The 25,761-nt window shown below is 43.1% G+C and overlaps 1 protein-coding gene across 1 annotated transcript; it reads left to right on the top strand.

The window, feature by feature from the left end:
- Positions 1-738: 738 nt before the first annotated feature.
- On the top strand, positions 739-25,260 carry LOC306979469 (DDB1- and CUL4-associated factor 1-like; the record flags this gene model as incomplete). The annotated part of the gene is made up of 29 exons (XM_079578422.1): positions 739-882; positions 2,281-2,465; positions 2,551-2,627; positions 2,713-2,786; positions 3,341-3,451; positions 3,532-3,669; positions 4,978-5,451; positions 6,867-6,968; positions 7,585-7,743; positions 8,617-8,787; positions 8,854-8,963; positions 9,160-9,253; positions 9,408-9,574; positions 9,657-9,781; positions 10,952-11,028; positions 11,210-11,371; positions 11,491-11,646; positions 12,970-13,542; positions 14,884-15,161; positions 15,239-15,437; positions 17,357-17,439; positions 17,511-17,595; positions 18,899-19,132; positions 20,233-20,326; positions 20,504-20,608; positions 20,715-20,788; positions 22,423-22,506; positions 22,973-23,131; positions 25,099-25,260. The coding sequence occupies exons 2-29, from the start codon at positions 2,287-2,289 to the stop codon at positions 25,258-25,260; spliced, it is 4,506 nt and encodes a 1,501-aa protein (XP_079434548.1). The 5' UTR covers positions 739-882; positions 2,281-2,286.
- Between the last annotated feature and the right edge of the window lie 501 nt (positions 25,261-25,761).

Below are 25,761 nucleotides of genomic sequence, written 5' to 3'. Positions count from 1 at the left end.
GCTTTTAGATTTGGGTAAAGCTCGGTTGAGGCGGAACTGGTGGCCCTAGAGCAGGGGTCACCAACCTTATTTCAGCTGAGGGCTACTTTAAGAGCATTAAGTTGTTCGAGGGCTACCAGTTAAAAACAAATCCTAAAGACTTAAACGTACACTGTTCACTTATAGGATATTGACCCCATATTATATTAAAATAGCTTTATTTTAAACTCATACTGAGTCACAAGGACCGAAATGACTGTAATTTTAAGAATTAGAGTCAAGAAAATGAAGTGTTTTACACTTTAGAAAAAGTCCCAAGGGCTACTGGACATGCCCCAAAGGGCCCCTGGGTGCCCGCGGGCGCCACGTTGGTGACCCCTGCCCTAGAGCCAGTGGCCCTTCTGTGCTCTTCCAGAATGGACATATGGCCAGTCCGCCCCTGGATTACACTCATTTTTGCCTTGTGTCCCTGTGGTTGCTGTAGGGGGGAAAAATCCACTGTGCATCAAAGGCACTTTAAGGTCAAATGATTGTAGATACTTTGCAATTAAGATCATTAAAACTGTGTAAAACAAAACATTATCTTCTTCTTCTTAGGGATTATTCCGACGATTTGCCACAAAATGACAGGGCAAGCAAAACATAATAAATCACGTTTGCTCTATTGAACTACAAGTTCCATAAATTAGCTCTGTTCCTGTATGATGTCATCAAACGGCGACGCGCAAATCGTGACGTAGAATTTCGTCGACCGGAGAAGTTTGAAAATAAACGTGAAACTTTTCTACCGTGCACGTTTGCCATCGTCGTGGTTCTTTTTTGGCATATTTTGGAGACATACGTGAATTTTGTACATACGGCAACAACTGGGAGCTTTTCCTGAGAATAGAAACTTGCTCCGAGGTGAGTAAAGGGGACTTTTTAGAGGCAGTTAGCTAAACTTTGTGCTCGCTCGGTGACATGAGGCAGCTGTCAACAACAACATGGTGCCGGGAGACTATCTGTCTCTCAGCTCCTCCAGACGGGACTGGGTTAGGGGTGGATTTATCACCAACTACACAGATAAAGCCTCACTGCTGTAGTTTAGTGGAGGCTGGTTAGCTGATGGAGTGTGGTTTACCCGTGTTTGCCCGCGTTAGCTCGGGTCTCTGTCCTCTGGGCAGCTGTCACAGAGGACACCTGTTCACTAACAACAGCCCTTTCTCTGTTCATCTAACATCATCATGAGGTCTCAGCGCAGAGTCAGTGAACGTCTGGTGAGTCTGAACCTGGGACATATAACGGACATTTTTAATGTGACATTTACAGATAATGTGGCTGATATTTAAATTTATATTTTTTGGAGCATTGGCTTTTCTCTTTTTCTAACTAAGAAGTAATATATTGATAACTGCTTTAAATGCCCCAGTCCCTTGTTTCTGCACTTGTACACCTGAGAAGAGGAGTTGTGCTGGTTTAAAATCAAGAGCTGGTAACAAGAAGTAGTTTGAGTGCTATAATGATCAGAATGTCCATGGATCTGTCTGGACTGTAAAAACACAGCTGAGCATCACCTTATGACATGAGAAGTAGAGCAAAAACAAGATGAAGATGAAGGTCCAGGCCCTTAAAGTGTTAAGTGTCGATATTTCAGTAATGTTTTAAAATGTAAGATGTCGGAGTTTGCATAAACTGTCTGTTGCTCTATAGAGTTCGGGAAAGTCTACAGTTACCATGGAGATCGGCCATCTTTGCAGCTGTTAGCATACATTTCCATAGACTAACATTAGCTAAAAACAGTATAAAAAGTGGAGAAAAAACCAGTGGAACGACTCCGTTAGCTGCTGAGTTACTGCCGGTAAATACATACAACTCACTGTGGTGTCCAAGTGTTTTAATGTGAACAATAAGTCCAGTTTTTTAACTTTTAAAATCTCCATTAGTTTACAATTGCTGCTAATCCCATAATGCTTAGCGATATGACGTCACATTCCCGAACTCTATTAACCCTCTCTGATGTAGCTAAAGCTGGGTGTTTTACATTTTACATACATCATTTGCTTAGTATTTCTCCCAACTCATGTCCCGCTGCTTTGATTCTGTCTGATTGATGTATTTGACATAATCAAAAAGAGCAAAACAAATCTGGCCTGTCAAGCCAACCTGGCTCACTGTCTTACCCTGGGTCTGACACAGGGAGTAAGTCACGCTTTGTCAGGGTCTGGACTGAAGGTGTAGCTGCTCTGATGTCATGATACATCAGTCACTGTTCTTTTGCTTTGACTAAATAAATACATTCTTTTCCTCCCCCGTCTCGCTCAGGCGGCCATGGCGGCCCCTGATCAGGAGGAGTTGGAGGCTCTGGGAGCTGTGCTGTCCTCGGCTTTGTCCAATGCAGTTTCCTCAGCCATGGCTGTAGCGATGTCCAGTGAGATCTCAGACCTCCTCGAACACTGGCAGGAATCCCAGAATGGTTCTACAGAAGAGCTGGTCTCCACTCTCACCAAGTTAGTGCTGATTTGTTAATGTCTTCCCTTGTTTTTGTATGTATTGTTTCGTTATTAATGTGTTAATTAACATTGTTTGCCACAGAATGTCTGAGTTGATTGAACGAGAGACGCGAGAGTATCTCAAGGGAGATCCCGACCCGTTTGACGACCGACACCCAGGTTTTGACTCGATTGCAGAAAATACTTATTCTATCTTTGCATAAACCTGATTTTACTCTAATTGTGCCTGGTGTTTACTTTGCAGCACGAGCCGTTCCTAAGTGTGTGTTGGGGCGAATGCTTCAAATCATCTTTTCATATGAGGATCTGACGAATGCAGTGAGTTAATCTACTCTCTGACACACAAAACATCCACCGTGATCAGGCCGGACTTTATAACAGTCAGTTTAGCTCTTCAGTGTGGCATCTGTTTGAAAAGCAGGTGAAACACTTCCCCTCAGTATTTTCAATTTAGCTTGAAATACATTGACTTTTCAACAAGCTGTTTATAGATGCACAGCTGGTGGAAATATAAGTGGCAGTAAAGTAATTCTGATTTGACACACACTGGATAATAAAGTCATTAAACACCAGCTGCAGATGTAGTCTCTTTATACATGTCATAAAACACACATTCAATTAAATATCTTTGCTTTGTTTAAGTGAATTGGCATTGGATACTTTTCCTTAGTAATGTTTTTCCTCTTGCGTCTGTATTTAAAGCCAAACTGCGTAACAACATTTCACCAAACAAATAAGCGGTCACTTAGTAGATTCCACAAAGATGTTATTCTTGTCAGTTTTGAATACTTTCAATCTTCTCCCAAATGCTTTATTTTGAGTCTGTAAAAAACTTCGTTCATCCATATCGCTTGTGAATCTGTGTTTTTCAGTTGTTGGACACGTATATAATGGACAGCACAGAGCTCAGGCTGAACACCGCGGCCTGTCGTCTTCTTCTAAACATTCTCCCAGGTTTAGAGAGCGCTGTGCTTAACGATAAGGTTCAGTTAGTTTTAAATGAATTTGTTTATTAGGCTGTTATTAGGACGTGTGTGTGTCATCTTCTCTGTTGTTTGAGCAGGAGGGTCTGATAGAGAAGTTCTTCACATGGGCTCGTGAAGCAGAGAGACCCTTGTGTGTTTACGCCGCTGGACTGTTGGCCAAAGCCATGAGCAGCCAGGAAGTCGTGGCTCGTTACAGAGAGGAGAACGCTCAGCTGGTAAGAGCATGTTCGGCATCACTTTAACAATACTTAGAGTTACTAGTGCCTGAGCAATACTTTTTCCATACCTGCACTGCATTATTTGTCCTCTAAAAGAAGATTTCTTTTAATTTTGTATCATTTATTTGGCCGTCTCAGGACCCACCAAACATCAAAGCTTGACATTTAATTTCAGTTTTTGATATTTTCTTTGATCCACCGTTATAGCTTTACAGACCTGCCTAACAATTATGAGACAAATAGATACAGACGGCTGAGGGGGAGAAGAGAATCTTTTGGGAAACATAATTTTCCACTCTTTTTAGCCATTTCCTGGTTATTTGTCGCACATAAATAAAGTCAGGTAAAGCGGGTCCATATGGATATTATTATACTATATCAATAATTAATTATTTGTTCAAGTAGATTTTGAATAATTTTTCTTTTTCTTTGATTTCCCCCTGTTTCAAACATGACCATATATGGACAATTCCAGAGATGCCGTCTGTATCTATACCTTGACAAACAAAATGCATTATGCCGTTATTAAATAGTTTTCCATCTGAAACCTTCTTGACCGCACTGACCAGTGATCACTGACAGGAGACACTCTTGCCACATATTAACTCCAGGACCATGACATTCATCTCACCGTTTCCTCTGGGAGGATGACTTCTTCTCAAAATTCTCCAGCAGAATTGCGTCCTAGTCTGACCCAAAACCGCTGTTGCCGTCTTTGGCGAACATGTTGACCAACACTGAGAAACTTAATTTTAGAGGCAAGTTTATTCTAAGTTTTGTACCATACAAAACACACACAAAAATGCGATAAAAATCATTAAAAACCCAAATTAAATTTCTTTAAAAAAAATTACCTTAAAAATATGTAAATCTATATATTAAAATTCGTTATAATACAATCAGTTACCATAGGCAGCAGTGAAAAGGTTTCCTTTCAGCCTGGACTTAAACATAGTCAGGGTTGAGCCCTGTTTCACGTCCCCTCTGAGGCTGTTCCACACTTTTGCTGCGTGAAACAGAAACACAGCCTCAACGTGTTTCGTGGTGACTCTGGGAATCACGAGGAGACCCCACGGCTGTAACATGTCAGAGATGTACTTTGGTCCCTGACCATGAAGAGACTTGTACACAAGCAGAGCTGTTTTAAATTCTGTTCTCTGAGTGACCGGAAACCAGTGCGGAGACCGGAGCACTGGATTAATATGGTCGTATTTCCTGGTTCTGGTCAGGACTCGAGCAGCAGCGTTCTGGATGTACTGTCATTCAAAATCATTAAATGTAATTTCACCTCTTTTCTTCAAACAGGTTCCGCTCATGATCAGCCGCCTGCGTGTCCTGCGCGAGGAAGCCGACGCACCGTCCACCGACCTACCTCAAGACTCTGTGACTAAAACCACAGAGACCTCAGCAGAGCAGAAGGCTGTGGGTAAAGAAGTGCGCAGCAACAGTGCAGTGAGTAACGGCTCCAACTCGGACCGGCTCGTCCCTGATTTCGTTTACCAGGCGAGCTCGGAGTGTGCGGACCAGCCGGCGGCGCGGGGCAAACATCCGGTGAAAGAAAACGGGATGAAGGCCAAACAAAAACTGCATAACGTGTCATCCGGGCCTAAAGAAGAACAGCCGACTGGGGAAGAGGCGGAGCTGCCGACCAACGGCTCCTCCTGGTCCGAAATGAGCTCCGTGGTGATTGGTTCGGATTACTGCCTCTCACCTTTGACCTCGACCATGGAGCAGAGGCTGATCCTGCAGTATCTGACGCCACTGGGAGACATCCAAGAGGTATCGTCCTGAACTGTGTAACGTAGAGCATTTACTTATCATGACCTGTGCTTATCAATGTGCACGTCGAGTGTGGTCCATTTTCTATCCAGATTATGTCATTGTGCTTGTCCAGCTGGTTATTCTAGTGCTAATGCCCTCACTTTCCTACTTTTTATCTTACATTTCCCAAACCCTAATAAGTAGTTAAGACTCTTGGTAAGGTTGTCACAATACTAGATCAATTTAGCACTCATTAGATGACAGATAAACTATCGTCTGACTCTGTACAAATGTTTTAAGTGAAGCAGCTTCTGTGGTGTTTCAAGATATGATTAAGTACTTTGAGAACAAAAGTAGTTACTGTGAGTTAAAAGTATTGAGTATCTTTGAAGTCAACATTATGGTTTATCACAATATTTCCCGACCAAGAGTTTAAGACCAGTTGAAAAATGGCAAAAATTCACATTTTTCGTAGTAGAACTTCAATCTGCAACAAGAAGAACTGGGAGTGAGACAAAAAAATTGGTAAAGCTTTAATTGAAAGCAACCAACCTGAATTAGGCTGTTTTTGCAAAAGGACCACATGACTTTAAAAGGCCAAATCTGTGCAAAAATGTGGATTTAGTGTCATCTTCTGTCAGGTGTTCACACTGTCTTGACGTCCTGATGGAAAAGACAAAAAAAAGAAATGTCGTTTTGAGCTTGTTCGAGTTGTTCAGCCACCTCTCACAGCGCATCACCGCTGCTGATGTGGGACACAGTAACACTTTTTTAGAAGTTCCTCAAGGTTATGGAGCAAAATGTCAGTTGGAAGACTCAAAGAAAGTTCACCAGCCTGAGCTGGAGGCTCCGATTGACAGTCTGTGAAGACACTGGGCGATCCTCGACCCAAATGGAGCCGTCACTGCAGCCCAATAACCAGTGGTTCCCACAGACGAGGGCCTCAGTTTGAGAGATGCTCTCTGTAACATCTGCACAGAGCCAGCAGCTGTTTGACCTTTGCCCTGCACCGCCTCAAGCTCCAATGTCCCATGATTGGTCTCTCTCCAAAGTCCAGACAGTTCTTTTGCTCAAAGAAACGAGGCCTTTGGAGAGGGTTTTTTGTTTTTGAAGCCCTTCAATCGCAGATGCCTCTGATGGTTATTGGGGAACCTCGTTGTTTCTCACTCCCATTTCTTCTTGTTGCAGATTGAAGTTCTACTTGGAACCTTGTTAAGTTTCGACCATTTTCTGGTCTTAAACTTTTGATCAGGACTATATAATCAATGAAAAACTTTATCGAACTGTAACTGTTGCTATAGTGACAGGCCCACAGTAAAGAATGTTTGCCCTTTTCTCTCGTTTAGCTTTGACTTGTGTGTTCTTGTGCGATCTTTACACATGTATTCATTTATTAACTTAAATCCCCTCTGGCTCGTTCTCTCTGTCTGCAGTTACTGACCATCTTCATGCTGAATGACACGCGGACGTTGCTCATGAACTACATTGACCTCCGGCAGACCAAGAATGTGCAGCTCACCTTCGACGCTCTGCTGGTAAAGCTCTTTTTAACTACAATATGTAAAAGAAACTCTGTACAGTAGATGGTGTGAGTGAACTGTTTGATTGTGTTATTCATTTTATCTATACTCAGGCTTAAATAGACGCTATAATAAAATATAGATGATTTAGAAGCTTTTAATCCAGTTAATATTACGTCTACTTTATGTTTAAGGCCTGTCTTTGTCACCATTAAACCGTTTAGTAACGAGTAGTAACATTTAGCTTGATTTGTTTACATTGTTGAAGCCACACATACGTCTGGACCGGTTTTATCTGGGCTTCCCTCTAGCCACTCCCCGCACAGCGCCGTCTGTGAGACAAGGATAAACTTTCTCTTGAGTTGGGCTTTGGTTTGCACTTTTGTGTACATTTACAAAAGCACCAAGACCCAAATGTGACCTCCCATTTTTATTTTGAAATTTCTGACAAAGCCAAAACCAAAATAATTGCGGTCTGCGATTGGCTCATTTCGACTAATACAATTTCTGTTCTATTGTAATCCGTTATTCTGAATCTCCGGTTCTATTAATAAATAAATGTGAGCTTTCTCTGAGCCACCGTGATCTTTTGTTCTCCTCTGACACTCCTCGTCTTCTGTTTCTTTTGCAGTTTCTGGCCTCACTTCTGCTCCATAAAAAGTTTGCGACGGAGTTCATTGGTCACGGAGGTTTGGAGAAGCTGCTGGTCATCCCGCGCCCATCAATGGCAGCGACCGGAGTTTCACTGTGCCTCTACTACCTGGCATACAGCCAGGACGCAATGGAGAGGGTATGGACCTCACATGTTAAATACTTTTAAAGGAATAGGCCACCGTTTTTACATACTGAGATATGTTCTTACCTTAGCTTTGACGAGTTCTTTAGGACCTGTCTGATCTTCCCCCGTGCCTTCAGTCACGTAAACACAGCGCAGACGGCGTTAGCATTTAGCCTCTCCCTCTCTCCTCTATAGCTCCAAAACAGGTCAAGATAGAAGCTACCAAGCTCTTCCACGTTTTCCCTATTTAAATATGGTTACGTGAAGTGTTCCACTACAAAGTATAATTACACAAAATTAAACAATGTGGATTTTCTAAGCGGATAAAAGGGGGAACTATATTGTAAGGCGTAATAATACCAGGAGTAGTTTGGCATCCGCGCAGTAATCTTCACTTTACTGCGCAGTAATCTTCACTTTACTGTGCGGATTTCGAACTACTCCTGGTATTATTACGCCTAACAATATAGTTCCCCCTTTTATCCGCTTAGAAAATCCACATTGTTTATTTTTGTGTATTATACTTTGTAGTGGAACACTTCACGTAACCATATTTAAATAGGGAAAACGTAGAAGAGCTTGGTAGCTTCTATCTTGACCTGTTTTGGAGCTATAGTGGAGAGAGGGAGAGGCTAAATGCTAACGCCAGAAGACCAGACAGGTCCTAAAGAACTCGTCAAAGCTAAGGTAAGAACATATCTCAGTATGTAAAAACAGTGGCCTATTCCTTTAAAGATCTATTATTTGTGCTCTAAAATGGCCTTGAAAATAATAAAATTGACCTTTCTGCCTCCTTTATAAACCCCGTTCCTTGTTTTTTTCGCACAGTGCTCCTCTTCTTGCCCCTTGTTGACTCTGTTTGATCCGTGTCTGTGTTTCTTGCAGGTGAGCGGCGCCGTGCTCTCAGAGATGGTTTCCTACGCGCTGTGGTTACTGGAGTCGTCCCACACGTCCGGAGTTTGTCACGCCACCTTGTTTTTCTTCGTCTCCTTCTCGCTCAGGGCCGTGCTGCAGCTGTTCGACCTAAAGGACGGACTGCGGCGCCTCATCAACCTGGTCCGTACACACTCACTTCAGAATGTGACCGACGGCACCTTTGTAATGTTTGTCCCCGTCTTGTAGATCAGCACTCTGCAGATCCTCAACCCCGATAGCACTTTGCTGGCCTTGTCAGATGACCAGGTGTTTTCGAATCGACAAACGGCCAAGAGCACCGCCGTGGCTCTGTGCAGGTACGACCATCATCACAGCAGCCTCACTCAATGTCTTAAAGGTCTTTCCTGGCTAAGTTTCATGAGTCACTATAAAGCTCTCACGATAAAGTCCATTGTTGCAGATGTGTGCAGCCGCTGACTTTCCTTAATTTATCATGTTTTACAATACTGGCAACTATACCTAAAAGTTTGATACATTCTTTTTTTATTTCAGGTACTTTGAGGCTCATCTGGCGATAAAAGTGAAACAGGTGAAGCAGCAAACTTCAGACGGAAGCAGCGTCGTCTCCCAACAGCCGTTTTATAAAGTAAGTGTCCCATAAGACCTGGTGCCCGTTTCTAACTGTGATTCTGACCTTTTTTTTGGTCCATTTTTGCTCTCTACGGATCGAGCTCTGTGTTATTTTGTGCCTCTCAGCTCTCGATATGTGACTGTTTATATCCCTCCCCTCGGTGTCGTAGGCTGAGACCTACACCAGGGAGCAGGTGGTGGAGATGATGGAGTTTCTGATCGAGAGCGGGCCTCCTCATCTTCACTGGGAGCCTGTCGAGGTCTTCTACAAACTGTCCTGTGTGCCTCTGATGCTGCAGCTCCTGTCTGCCGCTTGCGACTGGAGGAACAACTCTGGGTAAATACTCTGAAAAAAAAACAACTAGCCCATTGATGCCGGCCGTCCCTGGTGTATTGTGTTTTTTTTTAAACTTTTGCAGGAGTGAAGTGGTGCGCTGCGTGCTGGACATCCTGGCCATCCTGACCGTGGTCCCGAAGGTCCAGCTGGTGCTCGCTGATACTGTGGAGGTTCTGGGGGAAAACAGGTCCACTGTGGCCACTGTGGGTCAGTCACATGTTCCTCTACATTCTAAGTGCACATACTGTATGTAACCCACATGAAACAATGGGCTGCTGAACCAGTACAGGTTTCTAAGCTGCAATGGCACTAGTTGTCCACTAGAGTGTGCCACAAATAGCTTAAGGCGAGACACGGCAGGTGAAAGTATTGATTTTTAACGCAGTGGTCGAAGTGGAGATTTTTATCTATTTTCCTCCCTTTACATCTTAGTTTTCATGTCAGAGAATGAAACTGACAAAACTCACCCGCATGATGTTTATTTTATGATGTTTTGTCGCCTGTGAGGTGGGGGAAACCCGGAAGTAGCTCCTGCGCCTCGTAGAAAGTCCGTCTTTCCCGCGGGTATCCATGGATAAATATTGACAGATTTTACATCCACGTGTCCTACTAAGGGGCCCCGTGATGACGCTTTCACCCAAATATGGTATTTTTCCTCCTACAAGACGCTGGAGCGGAAGAGTCGGAGAACGGGCCGAGCATGCGCACTCGCTACAAAACTTCAGGGCTGGTTTTCTCTGAATGAGAGAAGCCGCACTCGGGCAGAGCCTGAGCCCTTATAGAAGCTCCCACAGACTCTGAACTTTCCAGTCTGAGACCTAACAATATTTTGAAGGTTTTTTCCGAGGGATTTTTTTAATATCTTATTCCAAGCCTGATTTATTCAACTTTGAAACAAAAAAAAACAGGCGAAATTTGAGTTTTTACAGTTTTTTTCACTGATGATTAGTTTATTGAAAAACTAAACAAAATATCCCAAATCCCCTCTGAAAAAATCTTAGTTACTAATATGTCAATAAAATAAAACCATAACATTTAATCTGGCTCAATTCATTATTTTGATTTCGTTGCCCAAAATATAGGCAATTTTGGCCATTTTAATGCTCAAAATGCCTTATTTTTATGTGAAAACATAAAATGACAGAAAAAATGAAATACATTTTTTCTCATATTTATATCTGTGATGTTCAGCAAAAGTTTCAAATTGACATCTCTACATTTTTTTTTTTTCCCTATTCACCTGCAGTGTCTCGCCTTAAGCCTAAATGTTTAGAATTTGCTTGAGATTTCCTGTTGAAAGTAATTTATATTATTTATATTTAATCAGTGTTGTATCTACTTATACGTATACGTACTACGTATTATCTTTCTTCTTAGGAATGAGCATCATTTTAGGAATAGCGGAAGGCGAGGCGTTTGCGAACGATGCCGAAGTTCAGAAATCTGCGTTACAGGTAATTCCACGTTCATGTATTTATGTTCTCCTTGTTTGGACTCGAGCGCCACCACAAAAGTCCAGAGTTCAATCCGCAGACCTTTTCTGTGTGGAGCTTTAGGTGCAGAGAAGAAATGTAGCACCTACTGTGTGTCTGTGAACCTATGAATTCTCTGAAAGCCCCTCTGTTCGTGGCTCAGGTGATCATAAACTGCGTGTGCGCTCCGGACCAGAGCCACGCGATCGGGGCGTTTCCCGTCAGCCCCATCAGACCCTCTGTCTCTGCACAGCACCCGGCCTCGCCCCACAGCAGGGTCCTGGCCCGCATGTGGCAGGTGGTGCAAAACAACAACGGCATAAAGGTACAAGTATTGACAGAAATTATACTTTGGTTTTTGATTGTGTCTCATTTTTACTTTATTTCTCCGGTCTCAGACTCGATAGTGTTAACTGAACATATTGCATTTTGTATTTTCTGCAGGTGCTGCTGTCTCTGTTGGCTGTGAAAATGCCCATAACAGATGCTGACTTAATCCGAGCCCTGGCCTGCAAAGCTCTGGTCGGCCTCTCGCGCAGCTCGGCGGTGCGGCAGATCATCGGCAAACTGCCGCTCTTCTCCAGTGGACACATCCAGCAGGTGAGTCGATTGTTGTCGAGGCAACTCCCAGCTATAGCGATACTTAAATCTGTTTTTGTGGACTGCTGCACTTTTCACTTTGGTGTGAGAAAACACAAGCTGGCATTATATGGGGCCCCAGATGAAAACGCAGCAAAAACAAATTACAAAACTTTACCAAACTTAACAAACACACCTGGAATGGTTTTTCTGTTTTTAATAGTTATGATGATGTCACTGAGTGGCGCTCCTCTGTAGGGCTGGTTGCCCTTAAACGATACCAGTACGGTAACGTTATTTAAAGGGATATTTCAGGATTTTTGACATAGAGCCTCATTTCCTAGTTATCCAGAGTGTTGCTGGTACCTGGAGATATTTTTTTTTTGTAATTCATGCAGTTCTTATGTTTGAAGAGTTTCGTGGCGCTAGGCTAATGCAAGGCTAGCACATTTCTATGGTATCAGCTAGCCTGCATTAAAAACAGTCTGACCCGCTCCACAGAGCACCTGAGGCAAATCACTTATAACACCAGACTAACCATATAAATGTCTGTGTTAATAGAATAATTTTAACCATTTTCCATTTAAAAGACCTTATATTTGAGCAGCTTTGTGGTTGTATAAGCTACGCGGTGGCGGAGTGATCTGCTAGAAAATAGTCCCTCAAAATGCGATCGTTCATGTGATGCAAGGACACAGACATTTATATGGTTAGTCTGGTGTTATAAGTGATTTGCCTCAGGTGCTCTGTGGAGCGGGTCAGACTGTTTTTAATGCAGGCTAGCTGACATGTAGAAATGTGCTAGCCTTGCATTAGCCTAGCGCCATGAAACTCTTCATACATAAGAACTGCATGAATTACAAAAAAAATATCTCCGGGCATCAGCAACACTCTGGATAACTAGGAAATGAGGCCCTATGTCAAAAATCCTGAAATATCCCTTTAAATTAGTTATTAATTTTTATAATAATTGACTAAAACATGACACTTAGTCCAAAAGACTAAGATCAAAAACACCATTGCTGTCAGGAAGCTGAACTCTCTCCCCTCCCTGCCCTCCTTCCCTCTGCTTCCACCTGCGTTCACAAACTCCGCTCCTCCACAGACCTTAAAGGGGGATATTATGCAAAGTTTGACTTATTAGAGCATTCTAATGTTACAATGTCGTTCTCTCATCAAAAACATGCCTAGAGCAGAGTTTCTTATATTGAAACAGCTGCACAGCAAAAGGGAGCAAGAGGGGCGGGACTTTGTTGGCTCTTTGTCGTATGTGGACTTCCCCTGTGTGTTTCCATGTGGTGGATTTGACGATAAAATGGACTTTAAAATGTGTTTCTTTTGCAGCTGATGAAGGAGCCGGTGCTGCAGGACAAGCGCAGCGAGCACGTGCGCTTCTGCCGCTACGCCGCCGAGCTGACGGAGCGCGTGTCGGGGAAGCCCCTCCTCATGGGCTCCGACGTGTCCCTGTCCCGCCTGCAGAGGGCCAGCGTGGTCGCCCAGTCCCGCATCACCTTTCCAGAGAAGGAGCTGCTCGTGCTCGTGCGGAACCACCTGATCAGCAAAGGCCTCCAGGACACGGCCAACCTGCTGGTCAGAGAGGCCAACTTAAACATAGGACTCGTCTGCCCCAACGCCCTCACCCCGACCGCCCCCGTGCCCCCGAGGACTCTGCCGCGGTATTCAGACCTGGGATCTTCCCTCGCAGGCTGCCAGGCCCCGCCCGCCCCCTCCACGCCCTGCTCGTCACGCACCTCATCGTCGCAACACCAGCACCTCTCCAACAGTGTGCCACATGCTCACGGGTCGCCGAGGGTCGGGAGGATTTTGTTTTCCCGCGAGCGACCCATTCCCCCGTGCGCCTCAGGGAAGAAACTCAAACCACTCAGGCAGAAATCAGATCATGGGGCGTTTATACAGGTGAGCACTGGCACAGATGAGGTGTGTTTTCAGGATCCACAGGGTCCAGTTCTCGACATTGAGTCTGTAATGCCCCATGTTTTGTCACATTGTCGATGAAAATTGTGGGACTGATAATCACAGAAAGCAATTCAAAACGTGTATAATAGCCCCCTCTGCTTATTATCCCATTTTGTTTGCCTTTCTCATGCTTTTAACCATGTTATATTGTTATATTCTCTTTAAAACATGCTTTGTTAACTAGTTTGCACAAGCATCACATCACCTGGAAGGTTAGCGGTACAAATCCCGTCTCCCTCAAAGCTTCTGGACCTGACCTTTGGCCCCTCTTCAGCAGAAGTCCATCACCTTCACCGACCAGTTCCTGTTATGTCCATTAGAGCAGCAGAATTAATCAGTCACATTTACATGACTTTTTAATCGTCGCAAATAAAACACTTGTGATTGGGTAATGATTATACAGCAGCCATTCCCAAAGTCCGGGACATTGCAAATCTAGGGGTTTCAATGTACTTGTTTTGTAGCTTTGGGGGGCCATTGTTTTAGAGTAATAATGTCCTACGAAAACATCTCATGATTTTATACATGTCTCAGGTATTGCTGGGTTGCAGGTTCTAGAATATGAGGATGTCACTGGACCCAGTGGGGGCAGGAGCCAGTTTTTCCTATTAACAGCATTACGCTTTCACAAGTCGTAGCTAAAAAGAAAATGTATGAATTAGAAAAATGATAATTAGTATCAGTCACTGGGTCTATATAATAGAATCTGCTAACCCTGTTGTTTTCACTTCTACAACACTTCTTCGTGTTGTGAAATGTTTTGAATTCTTAGTTTAGAAAAGCAGGTCGACCGATATATCGGGCTGATATTTGGGTATTTTGCTATTCACCTTATTCCGCCCCGCCCACTTTTGCCACTTTTTGCCACTTTTGCGTTGTCTCGACACCTCGTTGTCCAGACACTTCCGGTCGAGCGCGAAGCCCGTTTATTTTAACGGAGAACGAGGGAAAATATTCTCCGCTCAAATCTGATGTTTAGTCGATTGGAATCTGCTGATTTGTCCCTCAAACGAGCTCCCTCTGAAGAACTTATTAAACATGAATGTCCTGAATAAATCAGCCCTGTGCCCAGAACAAAGCACCCCTGCTGTCCCAGTTCAACACTGACACATTTTACAGTTCATAAAGACGAGACATTCTTCTGCAGTTATTTTATTTATTTATATTTTTTTCATCAAATGCTTCCGAAATGTGCACTGTGAACAAATCTTCATATTTAAACATCCGTTGCAAATCAGATCTCAAAAACAGATATTTCAATCGTCCCTTTGTCTCTCTCAGACTCCCGCCATGAAGAAGCAGGTCGAGCGCCACCTGCCCTGCCCTCCCACGCTGGACAGCATCATCACCGAGTACCTGAGGGAACAGCACGCGCGCTGTCCCAACCCGGTCACCACCTGCCCCCCCTTCTCGCTCTTCAACCCGCACCGCTGCCCCGAGCCCAAGCAGCGCAGGCAGGCCTCGCCCAACTTCACCACGCGGCTGGGGAGCAGGATGCTGTACCCCAAATACGGAGGCGTGGACCGGGACTCTCTCGACCGGCAGCTCATATTTGGCAGGTAATAAACGGAGGGAAGCCAAAAATGACTTCAGGGAAGGGAATGTAACTTGTATTGTGCTTTTTTTTCCTGCTCAGATTTCGGCCCATGACAGTTTTCCACGAGGGTCCTGGAGATGACAGTGACTTCACGTGTTGCGCCTTCTCGGCCCGGGAGCGATTCCTCATGTTGGGAACCTGCTCGGGACACCTCAAATTCTTCAACGTGTTCACAGGAGAGGAGGCGGCCAACTACACCTGCCACACCTCGGCCATCACCCACCTCGAACCGTCCCGAGTACGTGATCGCTTGTTTCTCAAAGTACTTTTTTGAGAACCACTAGATTAACCCATTTAGGCCGGGAGCAGTGCCGCATTTCTACCATTAAAGCCGGGGGCGCTGTTGTGTAATTCTACCATTGAGGCCGGGAAAGCGTATACCGTAAATTCTCTAATACTGGCCTGTATTCCATTAGAGGCCGGGTCTCTGACAGAGGCCGGGTTTGCGGGTGGCGGAGGCAAATTAAAGCCGGTCTCTAAAACAGGCCGGGGCTTTTATTAGAAACTATAGCAGTAGAAATATTCCCCATGTTAGGAATTTGTCTCATACTTGTGTAAATGATAACTCGCGTGCAGGAAGTAAACAAACGGGAACCCGGGCCGATGGGGACGCTGCGGAGAAGCTGATCCGAGCGTAACTTGGACACAGATTTAGCCACTTTTCAAACCTCCTGTGACTATATTTGGAAACAGGTCAAACAAATGTTGTCTGACCCTCCAGAGTTTTAAGAAAGTCTCCATCGTGTCTTCAAAGTACGTCCAGCTGCTCCGTGTGCAGGTCAGTCCCACGCCTCAAAATAACTCCTCCCATCAGCGCGAGCGCCTCGTCTTCTCTCGGGTCTTTTATAATCGATCACAAACACAAGCGCTCCGTCTAATCCGGTCCGCGGTAAAAACGAAACAGAAACCTGCAGTGACATTGATGTCAATGTTCCGCTAACAGCAACGAAACACTTCCTGTTGTCCCGACAAAATAAAAGGCATCAATGTTCCAGCCGCTGGGAGAGGGTTTGAAATGTTAATTAATAAATGAACGTAATATTTTAGGTCCAAATGGACACAAATGTCGTTTTTCTTCGTTTTCCTGGTCGTCCGTTTTGCTCAAATAGAAATAAAGGCCTGTCTCTAATTGTGGCCTGGTTCCAGTAAAGGCCTGGTCCTAGATGCCCTTGAGTAAATAAAGGCCCAGGCCTATATTAGAGCATTTACGGTACGTCAGGTATAAGGGCGTTTTTGCACCAATTGTTTTGTGTTAATTGGTGAAATATTAACGGAGATATTCACTTTTTGGGTTGCAACCAAGCTACGGTCTGTTTATAGAGACGTGCAACACACAATGTTTATAGTTTCATTCCATCTAAAGGTTTTTCTCAAAAAACAGAAAAATCAGAAAACAGTTGTTATGCTCTTTCCATCACATAGTTTTATTGACAGTGCGGGAGTGGAGGAGAACTGCGTCCTCTCCTCTCGCTGAGCAGCAGTGAGGGGAGGGGCTTTCTCCTCCTCCTTACTGTGTTTGGAGAGATCTGTTCAGAGCAGGCTTTACTCTGCCCTTCCCCATCGTGCACCACCATCTTTTTATTTAGGCCTATTTATAGCCTAAAAATAATAATGATTATTATTATTTCCCACATGTTTTCTATATAAAGCAATTAAATCAATTGTATTTTAAAGAGTGGATATTGTTTTGGGTTTAGAGAGAAGGCCGCTATTTTTAAAGTGACCTCAAAAGACAAGTTACAAAGGTATAAAAAAAATATAGGCCTACATTTTAGTACAAGAGGGCTTTATACTTTATTTCACTTTACTTTTACATCTTTTATTTTGGTCAAGGTGTATCTAAATAAAACCAATTCCCCAGAGGTGTAAGCTCTCAAATACTCTTTGATTTCTCAGCTTCTGTAGCAGACCGGAACAAAATTCAATCATGTAGTAGATTGAATTGTTGACACAATTGCTGAATTTCCAGAAAAACGTTTTTTGGGGTCTTTTCTGACATTTTTTCCAGGCATTTTTCCAGGCGTTTTAGGCCTAAATGGTTTGGTAGATGAGATGAATAGAAAGGCAAGATGAATAACTAACTACTGTGATAATTATGATGATGATTTATATTTTTTACCTAGTGTCTAATGAAGGTTTTCACAAATGTCCCTTCAGGATGGGAAGCTGCTTCTGACCTCTGCGTCCTGGAGTGTCCCTCTGTCTGCGCTCTGGAGTCTGGACGGCGTCTTCACTCTCAAGTACGACACGCACATCCTGCAGATCCTCTCATGCTGTGTTTGTCTGAGTGGTTTTATTTTCTCTTATTTAGAAGCTCGTTTGTGGACGACCACTACGTTGAGTTCAGCAAACTCTGTCAGGACCGGGTCATCGGCACTCACGATCACGTCGCCAACGTATGTTACTCTGATCTACATAGTTTTACTCTGTCATACTGTTACTTATGACCAGTGGTTAAAGTGGACTTTGGGAGGTGGTGGAAATCTAGTCTGGCAGACTCGGAACATCACAGTCGGCCAATCAATATGAGAGGCTGTGAATACTTGCACAAAGTATAGATTGCATGTAACACCTTTTTAATATTACTTTGAATTGCTTTATCAAAAGAAGTTTTAAACAATTTTACAGAAAAAAAAAAATTCTAGGGCTCTTGTTTCAGGTACTCCCTGAATGTTGTAAAGTACAATAGGGTCGTCAAGACATTTTGAATCAAATAACATACAGTACATTCTGGTGTATTTTGGGCACGAATATGCTGTTTAAATCAGCCTTATTACAGTGATGAAAATCAAAACTGTTTACATGAAGTTTATTATAGCTCCTCTAGGGAGGCCCTTGTTGCTGTGGGGCTCCAGTCCCTCTGCTGCCTGTGTCGGCTCCGCCCCTGTTCAGCGCTGGACTTGAGCTGTGAGGAGACTGAACGCTGAGGGTCACTTTTCTCTTCATTATACATCCTAAATGAATCTCTAAAACCTCAAATAAAAGGCAGATTTCTTTCAGATAAAAGTGGCCAAAAGCTTCAGAACAGTAGAGCCTGTTTATGGATAAGATTCATAGAGTTCATGATTTCATGATAAATGCTGTTGTATTGAGGTGCATTAAACCTGCAGCTTCTTCCCTCAAAGACACACAAGGAGCAGACTGAGCTGCTGTCGCCTTTTTCATATGTTTATTCCTCCTGTCTCTTTGTAGAGTGGACTTCTGTAGATTCAGCAAATTATCACATTACCACAATTATCCATGTGCACTCCTCTTCTGTCTATTTATTCAGATTTCTTTTTTGTCACTATCCAAGGTGGCCCACCTGAACCCTTTGCTTTTGACAACGTAGAGAACATTTACTTCTGTAGGACGTTATGTTGCATTAACAAACTAATGATTTGTCCACGGGACAAGTGACGGAACTGGGCCTATTGATATTTTATGTTTTAAATTTGAAATAATGTTTATGTAAGGATAATGACTGAGACACATGAGGGGCGTGGCCTCTGCCTTGAGCGCCCTCTGCAGGCCACAGAGAGACACTGCAAATACAAGCGTGCAGTGCACTTTAGATCATGTTTGTAAAGATCTGAATACTAGAGTTTGCCGATTTTTAAACAAACCGAGACCCCATGTAAACAGGATATTCTTGGTTATTTGCTTGTTGTTATAAGTTTGACCTTGACTAATCGTGCAGCTCTACTTTCTCTTGTTCAGATCTACGACATCCAGACGGGGCAGAAGATTTCCACCTTGTCCGACCCGGCGTTGTCCAACAACTACAAGAGGAACTGTGCCACGTTCAGCCCCACAGACGACCTGGCTCTGAACGACGGGGTGCTGTGGGACGTGCGGGCGGCTCGGGCCATTCACAAGTTTGACAAGTTTAACACCACGATCAGCGGCGTGTTCCATCCGAATGCACTAGAGGTCATTATCAACACGGAGATCGTATCCTTTTAAGTCTTGTTTTTATTCATATCAAGACAAACTGCATAACATTTCACTCAATAAGTAAAAAAAACTGGCTGCTCTGCTTTATGACCACGACACATTGCTGTGGTACCTCCATATCGCTCCATATCGCCACTAGCATTGGAGTTTAGACACCTTAAAAACAACTTTAACGCCTGGTTTCTATTTTTTCAACACTAGACTAGGCTAGATATTCCTCCTGAGATAACGCTGGGTTAGTCGCAACTTATGAAACCAGGCTGGTTTTCGTAAGAAGAATTTTAGAAATCTCGTACTTAATGAGGGTCGGACTATTAGCATTGGAGCAGCGTGAGCTACACGTCATGCAAGGGCTGAGTTTACGGTGAAGATCCCACCCTTATGCTCTTTTTAGGAACATGCTTCATCAGAGCTGGGGAGGGGGAGTCTGTAAATCCGCCATGAATTTCCCCTCGACCGTGGTCATTATGGTAAACGGGGAGGAGTGAGCAGAAGACGTCCATTATTTTTTACAGTCTATGGTATAGACACAGATGGCATCTTTGGAATTGCCCTTATATGGTACTAAGTAACTCATGCCCCTAGAAGCCATTATTAATATTTCTGTATTAAATAAAGATACAGAGACACGGAGCGGAGAAAAGTGGTTCAACAGCTCATAAATAGTTAAACAGACAATGCTAACCAGGAAGCTAATGCTTCATGCTACATATGCTGAGGTTAGTAACAAGTTTTTATAAATTGGACCAGGATTCTGTGTCAAAAGCTTGAATGAATGAATGAATGAAATTTAAATCCTCTCACAACCACTCGCAGTGTCCGCAGCGACCCACACTTTGGGAACCCTGGTTGAGAGAGGATAAAAGTGTTTTGCAGGAAGATGGTATTTTATTGTTGAAGCCTTGAGTGCTGTTTTGTAGTGTATTTAACTTTTACAAATAGTATCAGCTTTATGCTTTTCACTAAAGAAGTTTTCATAAATGTTTTAGACTTGGGTTTTCCTTTAGTTGCAGAATAGATTAGAATTTCCATTATACTGGAACATGAACTGTGTGTGTGCGTCTCTTGCTCAATATTAAACTTAACCAAAGCTGTAGTGGGACCTAAGAACTTTCCATTTGCTACGCACTGTTCCAGCCTTGGACCAATGTCGACTCGTCTTCAACAACAGCGCCTCAATAATATACGGAGGTAAGGCTTTGCACAAAATTCAATCCATTAATGACCACGAAATAAATTGGGTGAAGTTTGTTCCTGATGCAATAGACATTTTAGTAAAAAAGTAATGCAGACCTCAGATGTACTAAATGCTTTTCTCTCTTAACTGTCACTGGCTGATTGATTAGTTTAACCTTTGTTTGGATACAGCCATGCTCCAGGCTGACGACGATGACGACTCTGTGGAAGGGCAGGTGAAAAGCCCCTTCGGCTCCTCATTCAGGACCTTCGACGCTACAGATTACAAACCTATCAGTAAAGTCCACCATCTCTTGTCCATGTTGTACATTCAGAGATCAAATGTATTGGCTGTACAGATGTAGCACCGTCATTTTCACTCCGTTCGTTATTATTTCCACAGCCACTATTGATGTGAAGAGGAACATCTTCGACCTGTGCACGGACAGTAAAGATTGCTACGTGGCTCTCATTGAGGTAATATGAAGTTTATCAGACGTCATACCATGGTCTGGGTGAATACTCGATTCTGATTGGCTGGTGCATTATTTTGGTATAACCGCACACGTAGTCCGGTAGTTAAATCACTGGGATATCACTCCACTGTGGGCATCACCATAGCAACGCATGACACAGCTGAATCAGATAAAGGCGTAATTAGTGACTGACAGGAACGTATGAGATGGATTTTGTTTAATTTCAACATTTTTGGCCAAAACAAAACATTTGATAAATGTGAAGTAGAGGAGAGTGAGCAGCTAGTTTAGCTACTGTTAATAAAATATGAGCTTTACATTGAAAACGGTTGAGGCACTATTTTTAATTTCAGACGTACATAAAATGATCCATGAGCATTTAAGCATATTTGTCTGGATTAGTAAAGTCAAACATAAAAGTTTCAGTTCGTGGGGCCCAGGTGTGAGCGACTCCACCGCAGCTGTTTCCATAAACAGTTGAGCTGGTTGAGCTAGCTAGCTAGCTTCAGGTTAAACAGCGTAAAAGTGAAATAACTCCTGCCCACGAGTGCCGCATATCGGTGTTTACTTCCACGGAAAAGTGCCGGGTTAGTCCTGTTGTGTTGTGATTCTGTGCTGATGTTGTGTCGTTGAGCCTGACTGAGATCCTCGTAATAGCTGCGGAGAATGACTCGCTCTGAGACGAGCCTTCAGTGACCGGCTAATAACCCACACAAAATAGTCCCGTAGTCTGGCATATTTAGTGAGTTTAGTAAATGAAAAAATATTTATTATAAATGTTACGTTTGTGGGACCCTGGGATAAGTGGATTAAACAACGAGGAGCCGCATTAGACGGTTATAATGCAGGAGTAACTCCACTGCGCATTGTGGTGTTCTTGACTCCGCGTCGTGCATTATAATCGTCTAATGCACGGCTCCTCGTTGTTTAATCCTTACTTATCCCTTACATATGCGATACGGCAGTGCAGTATCACAATAACTATATTATTGCGATATTTTACCTAACCATTTCAACACAAACAGAAGTTTTTCAGCAGAAGTCCTCAAAAAAACGCAAAATCAGGAACAAGGGTAGAACTGAACAAAAATGTTGAAATGTTTAACTAAAACTGAACTTTTACACATGTTTAGGTTCTGGTCATTGTTTGTTTTTGGCTGAGTTTGCAAAAAATGTCTCGATTTCAGTCCGATGACAACTTTAGCGATGTTGCGATATATATTGTGGCTCAGATACATCACCTAATATCGCAATATTTTTTGCAATATATTGTGCAGCCTTAATTAAAACAGTTTATTTAATGGGACAAAGCATGCGTGTGCTGTCTTTCACTGGGGCATTTACCTTGTTTTTTTTTATATATAGCTCTGTGTGCCTCTGTACTTTTTGTACATGATTTCCACCCAGCTTAGATACAGTTTAGTCCAGTTTTGGTTTATTTTAGAACCAGTTGCATTCTGATTAGGTCTTGTGTTACATGTTAGGTCATGCGCTTTTATGAGGTGGTACTACAGATTTTTTCTACGGTCAATCCTCTGTGTGCACGTTCACATTTGAAAAACTTCTAACATTGGCTACATTCAGTGCTGTGTCACTTTTTTTTCTCCAATGCCCTTTATTCCCTGTGATGTTTAGAACCAGGACAGCCTGAGTCTGGACACCGTTTGTCGACTGTACGAAGTTGGTCGACAGAAACTTGCTGAAGAGGGAGACGATGTGGTATGTGATAATAACCTCTAAAAGTGCACGCAGGTTTTTGTCTTGTGCTGCGAGCTGGATCGTTATGAGATTTCCATTTTCAATCTCACAAAAGTCTATCCCATAAGGCTCGCCGGCTTTACATCTGCCGACAACAACGAGCGTTTTTATCGCTGCTTGTTAACGCAGTAACATCGGAATATGTTTAAAAGTTCAAACGAAGCAGCAAAAACAATTTCGACTTGAGCTGTGCCAGATTGCTTTTACTGTGGTGATGTTCTTCGCACAGTAATAGCAGACTCTTCACAGGTTTTATTAAAGAACCTATTCCTCCAGAACACAGTTTCCAACACTGTAGAGGAAATGTACCCAGTTTTCCCTGACTTTTTTTGTGCTGTCAGCCTTTTTAGTGTTATAAAAAAAAAAGAAAATAATGAAAAGTACCATGTAAGAATGACCTTCGTTATCTGTTTTCTGTTTTGTGTAGGAGGACGACGACGACGACGCAGGCGACTCCTCCGACTCGGATGACGACGACGACGATGACGAGGATGACGACATGGACACTGACCCTCTGATCGAAGAACTGACCGGGGAGGACAACCCTGAGAACGACGAGCAGCCGGGCACTCCCACCGAGGAGGAGGTGGGTCGTCTTTAAGGAGTTTAGTCCCTGTTACAGAAATGAGACACTTTTCTGAAGAGCAGGCTGACAATATATCGCTTTTCCGATGTATTGCGATACCAATACTTTCCATTCTGATATCGATACTTTTGATGATGTTTTGCACATTAATGAGTGATGTTGTGCAAATTAAAGGGTCTATATGGAGTTTAAGATGTTGAAATTAAGTATTTTCCCCCCCTTACATGTCCTAATGTGTAGAATGAGCCCAGACCTGTTCACCACAACTGCCTCTAAAATCTTGCACTGTCGCTCAAAAAGGTGTTACTTCGGGTCCAATTTGCCGTCATGCACGAGCTTAATATAGAAGATGCAGTTACACGTATGGCCTGTGGTGGCAGTAGTGAATATAAAATGGCCAACTTGCATCTTGCCCCTTTAATGAGGCAGTTGTGCTCCACTGTTTTCACAGTCAATAGAGGCCAACAAAGATCAAGAATTCAGTCTGGACAGTAGAGGGCAGCACTACAATTTTAAGAACACAGACCAAAGCCTCTTAAAGACTTTTAATTATAATCTTGTTTATAATTCTAAAATTGTATTTGGGGTTTCAAGTTCAAGTTTAATGGTTTTGTATAGCCCAATATCACAACAGAAGTCGCCTCACAGGGCTGCACCAAACATTAAGGCAATAAAACAGAGCAATCAATATGACAATTAAAAGTTCAGGTGAATCCAGGCAAATATAATGTCCAATAGGAGGTAGCGACGAGCGGCGTGGGCGTCCCCCGTCCTTAGACTCTCCAGCACGGCAAGGAAAAACTCAAAAACCCGGCAGGAGAAAAGAGAAACCTTGGGGAAAACCACAGAAGGAGAGATCCACTCCCATTTACGGACAGGCTATAGAGACCCAGGGCCGAAGGATCCCTCAGCAGACGGGCCAAGATCACAGACTGTCCAGTCCTCAGATTCCAGAATGCAGGGTTCCTCCGTTCACCCAGGTTCCTCCGTTCACCCAGGTTCCTCCGTTCGATCTGTGAATAGTGATGAACAGACTACAGATAAATTAAATATTGTATCATAATAAGACAAAGTCTGCAGTAAGAAGAAGAGGACAGCGATCAGTGGACCGTACTTCCCACAACAGTGTTTCTCCTCAGGCAGCTTTACTTCAGACTGTGGGTTAGAGCTTTACCGAACTGACCTGATTATAAGCTAATTCGAAAGGTACGTTTTGAGCCTAGTCTTAAATATAGGGACTGTGTCCGCTTCTTTAACGTGGGCTGGGAGTTTATTCCATAAAACCGGAGCTTGATAGTTAAAGGCTCTACCTCCAACAGTAATTTTGGAGACTCGAGGAATCACTAGTTGCCCTGAGTTTTGAGAGCGGAGAGCTCTGGTTGGCTGATATGGGGATGATTAATTCCTTTTGAAATAGGACTGTGGTTTCGAGTTTATTTAAATGTAAATGAAGTGATGCCTCTGTAGATCTAAAGAGTTATAGACCCACCTTCATTTATTCACACAGAAAAAGAGGTACAAAAGCACATGGAAAGAAATGTAAATGATGAATAATATGTATGTTCAAATAAAGGTTAAAAGTCGCATGTTTTTTTATTGTTTTATTTTTTTTATTGTGATGTATCGTAGGTTATTTTTGTGCAATATATCGATCTTTGCAGTATCGGTGTATCGTGAGATTATCGTTATGCTAAGCCATGTATCACATATCGAATCGTGAGGTACCCAAACGTTCCCACCCTTAATTCTGATCCGTACCAGTTTGGGCCATCACTAGTTTTGTTGAGGTCAAGAAATATTGTTTAATGAAGTTCAATTCTTAAATCCTTATGAATGGATTCCCCGTCACAGGCTAACAGGAGCTTTTGGCCAATCCTGACCCCACTCCTGCTGAAGGTTGCCCCAGCGGCATTAAAGATGTGTCAATGCTGAGGGCAAAAAGTAAACATTTTTTTGGTGTTTTTCAGATTGCTCGGCTCCTGGGTGAACCGGGCGACGAAGACGATGAGAATGAAGAAAACAGCATCGACTCAGATACAAACTCCGACCAATCAAACCCTGAATTACTCAGCGTGTCATCGGATGACGACCCCTACAACTGTGAGTCCACTCAAAACTGGTATAGGTAACAGTAGTTGCAGTACTAGTAGTTGTAGACATTTAATCCACTGTCATGGACCCGAAACCTTTGAACGGTAGTGTATTCATGCAGACAATCTCATTCCTCAGGACAATAGACTGTCAAGTTTCAGAGGAAAGTTCCCTTTTTCTGGCCATTTTTGACTCACAAATGCTGATGCTCCAGATACTCAATCTAGCTTAAAGGAAGGCCAGCTTGTAACCTCTCTTTTTCAGTTTTCAGCTGTGATCTAATCACATTTAGCCTTTTAACACATTTAGCTAAGACAATGTGCCATTAGAGTTCACCTCCGCGTACCTATTATATGAGGTATTCCATAAAAATCAGCCGTTTACTGCTAGAATATTCATGCACCACACTGACAATGTCTAGACTATTTTCTGATCAATTTGTTATCCCTGCTGAAAAAAACTGCTTTTCTTTCAAAAAGTAAGGACATTTTAAGTGGCCCCAACCTTTGAACAGTAGTGTATGTTTGTGTGTAAACAAA

Source organism: Gobius niger, assembly GCF_951799975.1.
Source record: "Gobius niger genome assembly, chromosome: 20".
Taxonomy (NCBI): domain Eukaryota; kingdom Metazoa; phylum Chordata; class Actinopteri; order Gobiiformes; family Gobiidae; genus Gobius; species Gobius niger.
This window is presented reverse-complemented; position numbering and strand designations above follow the sequence as displayed.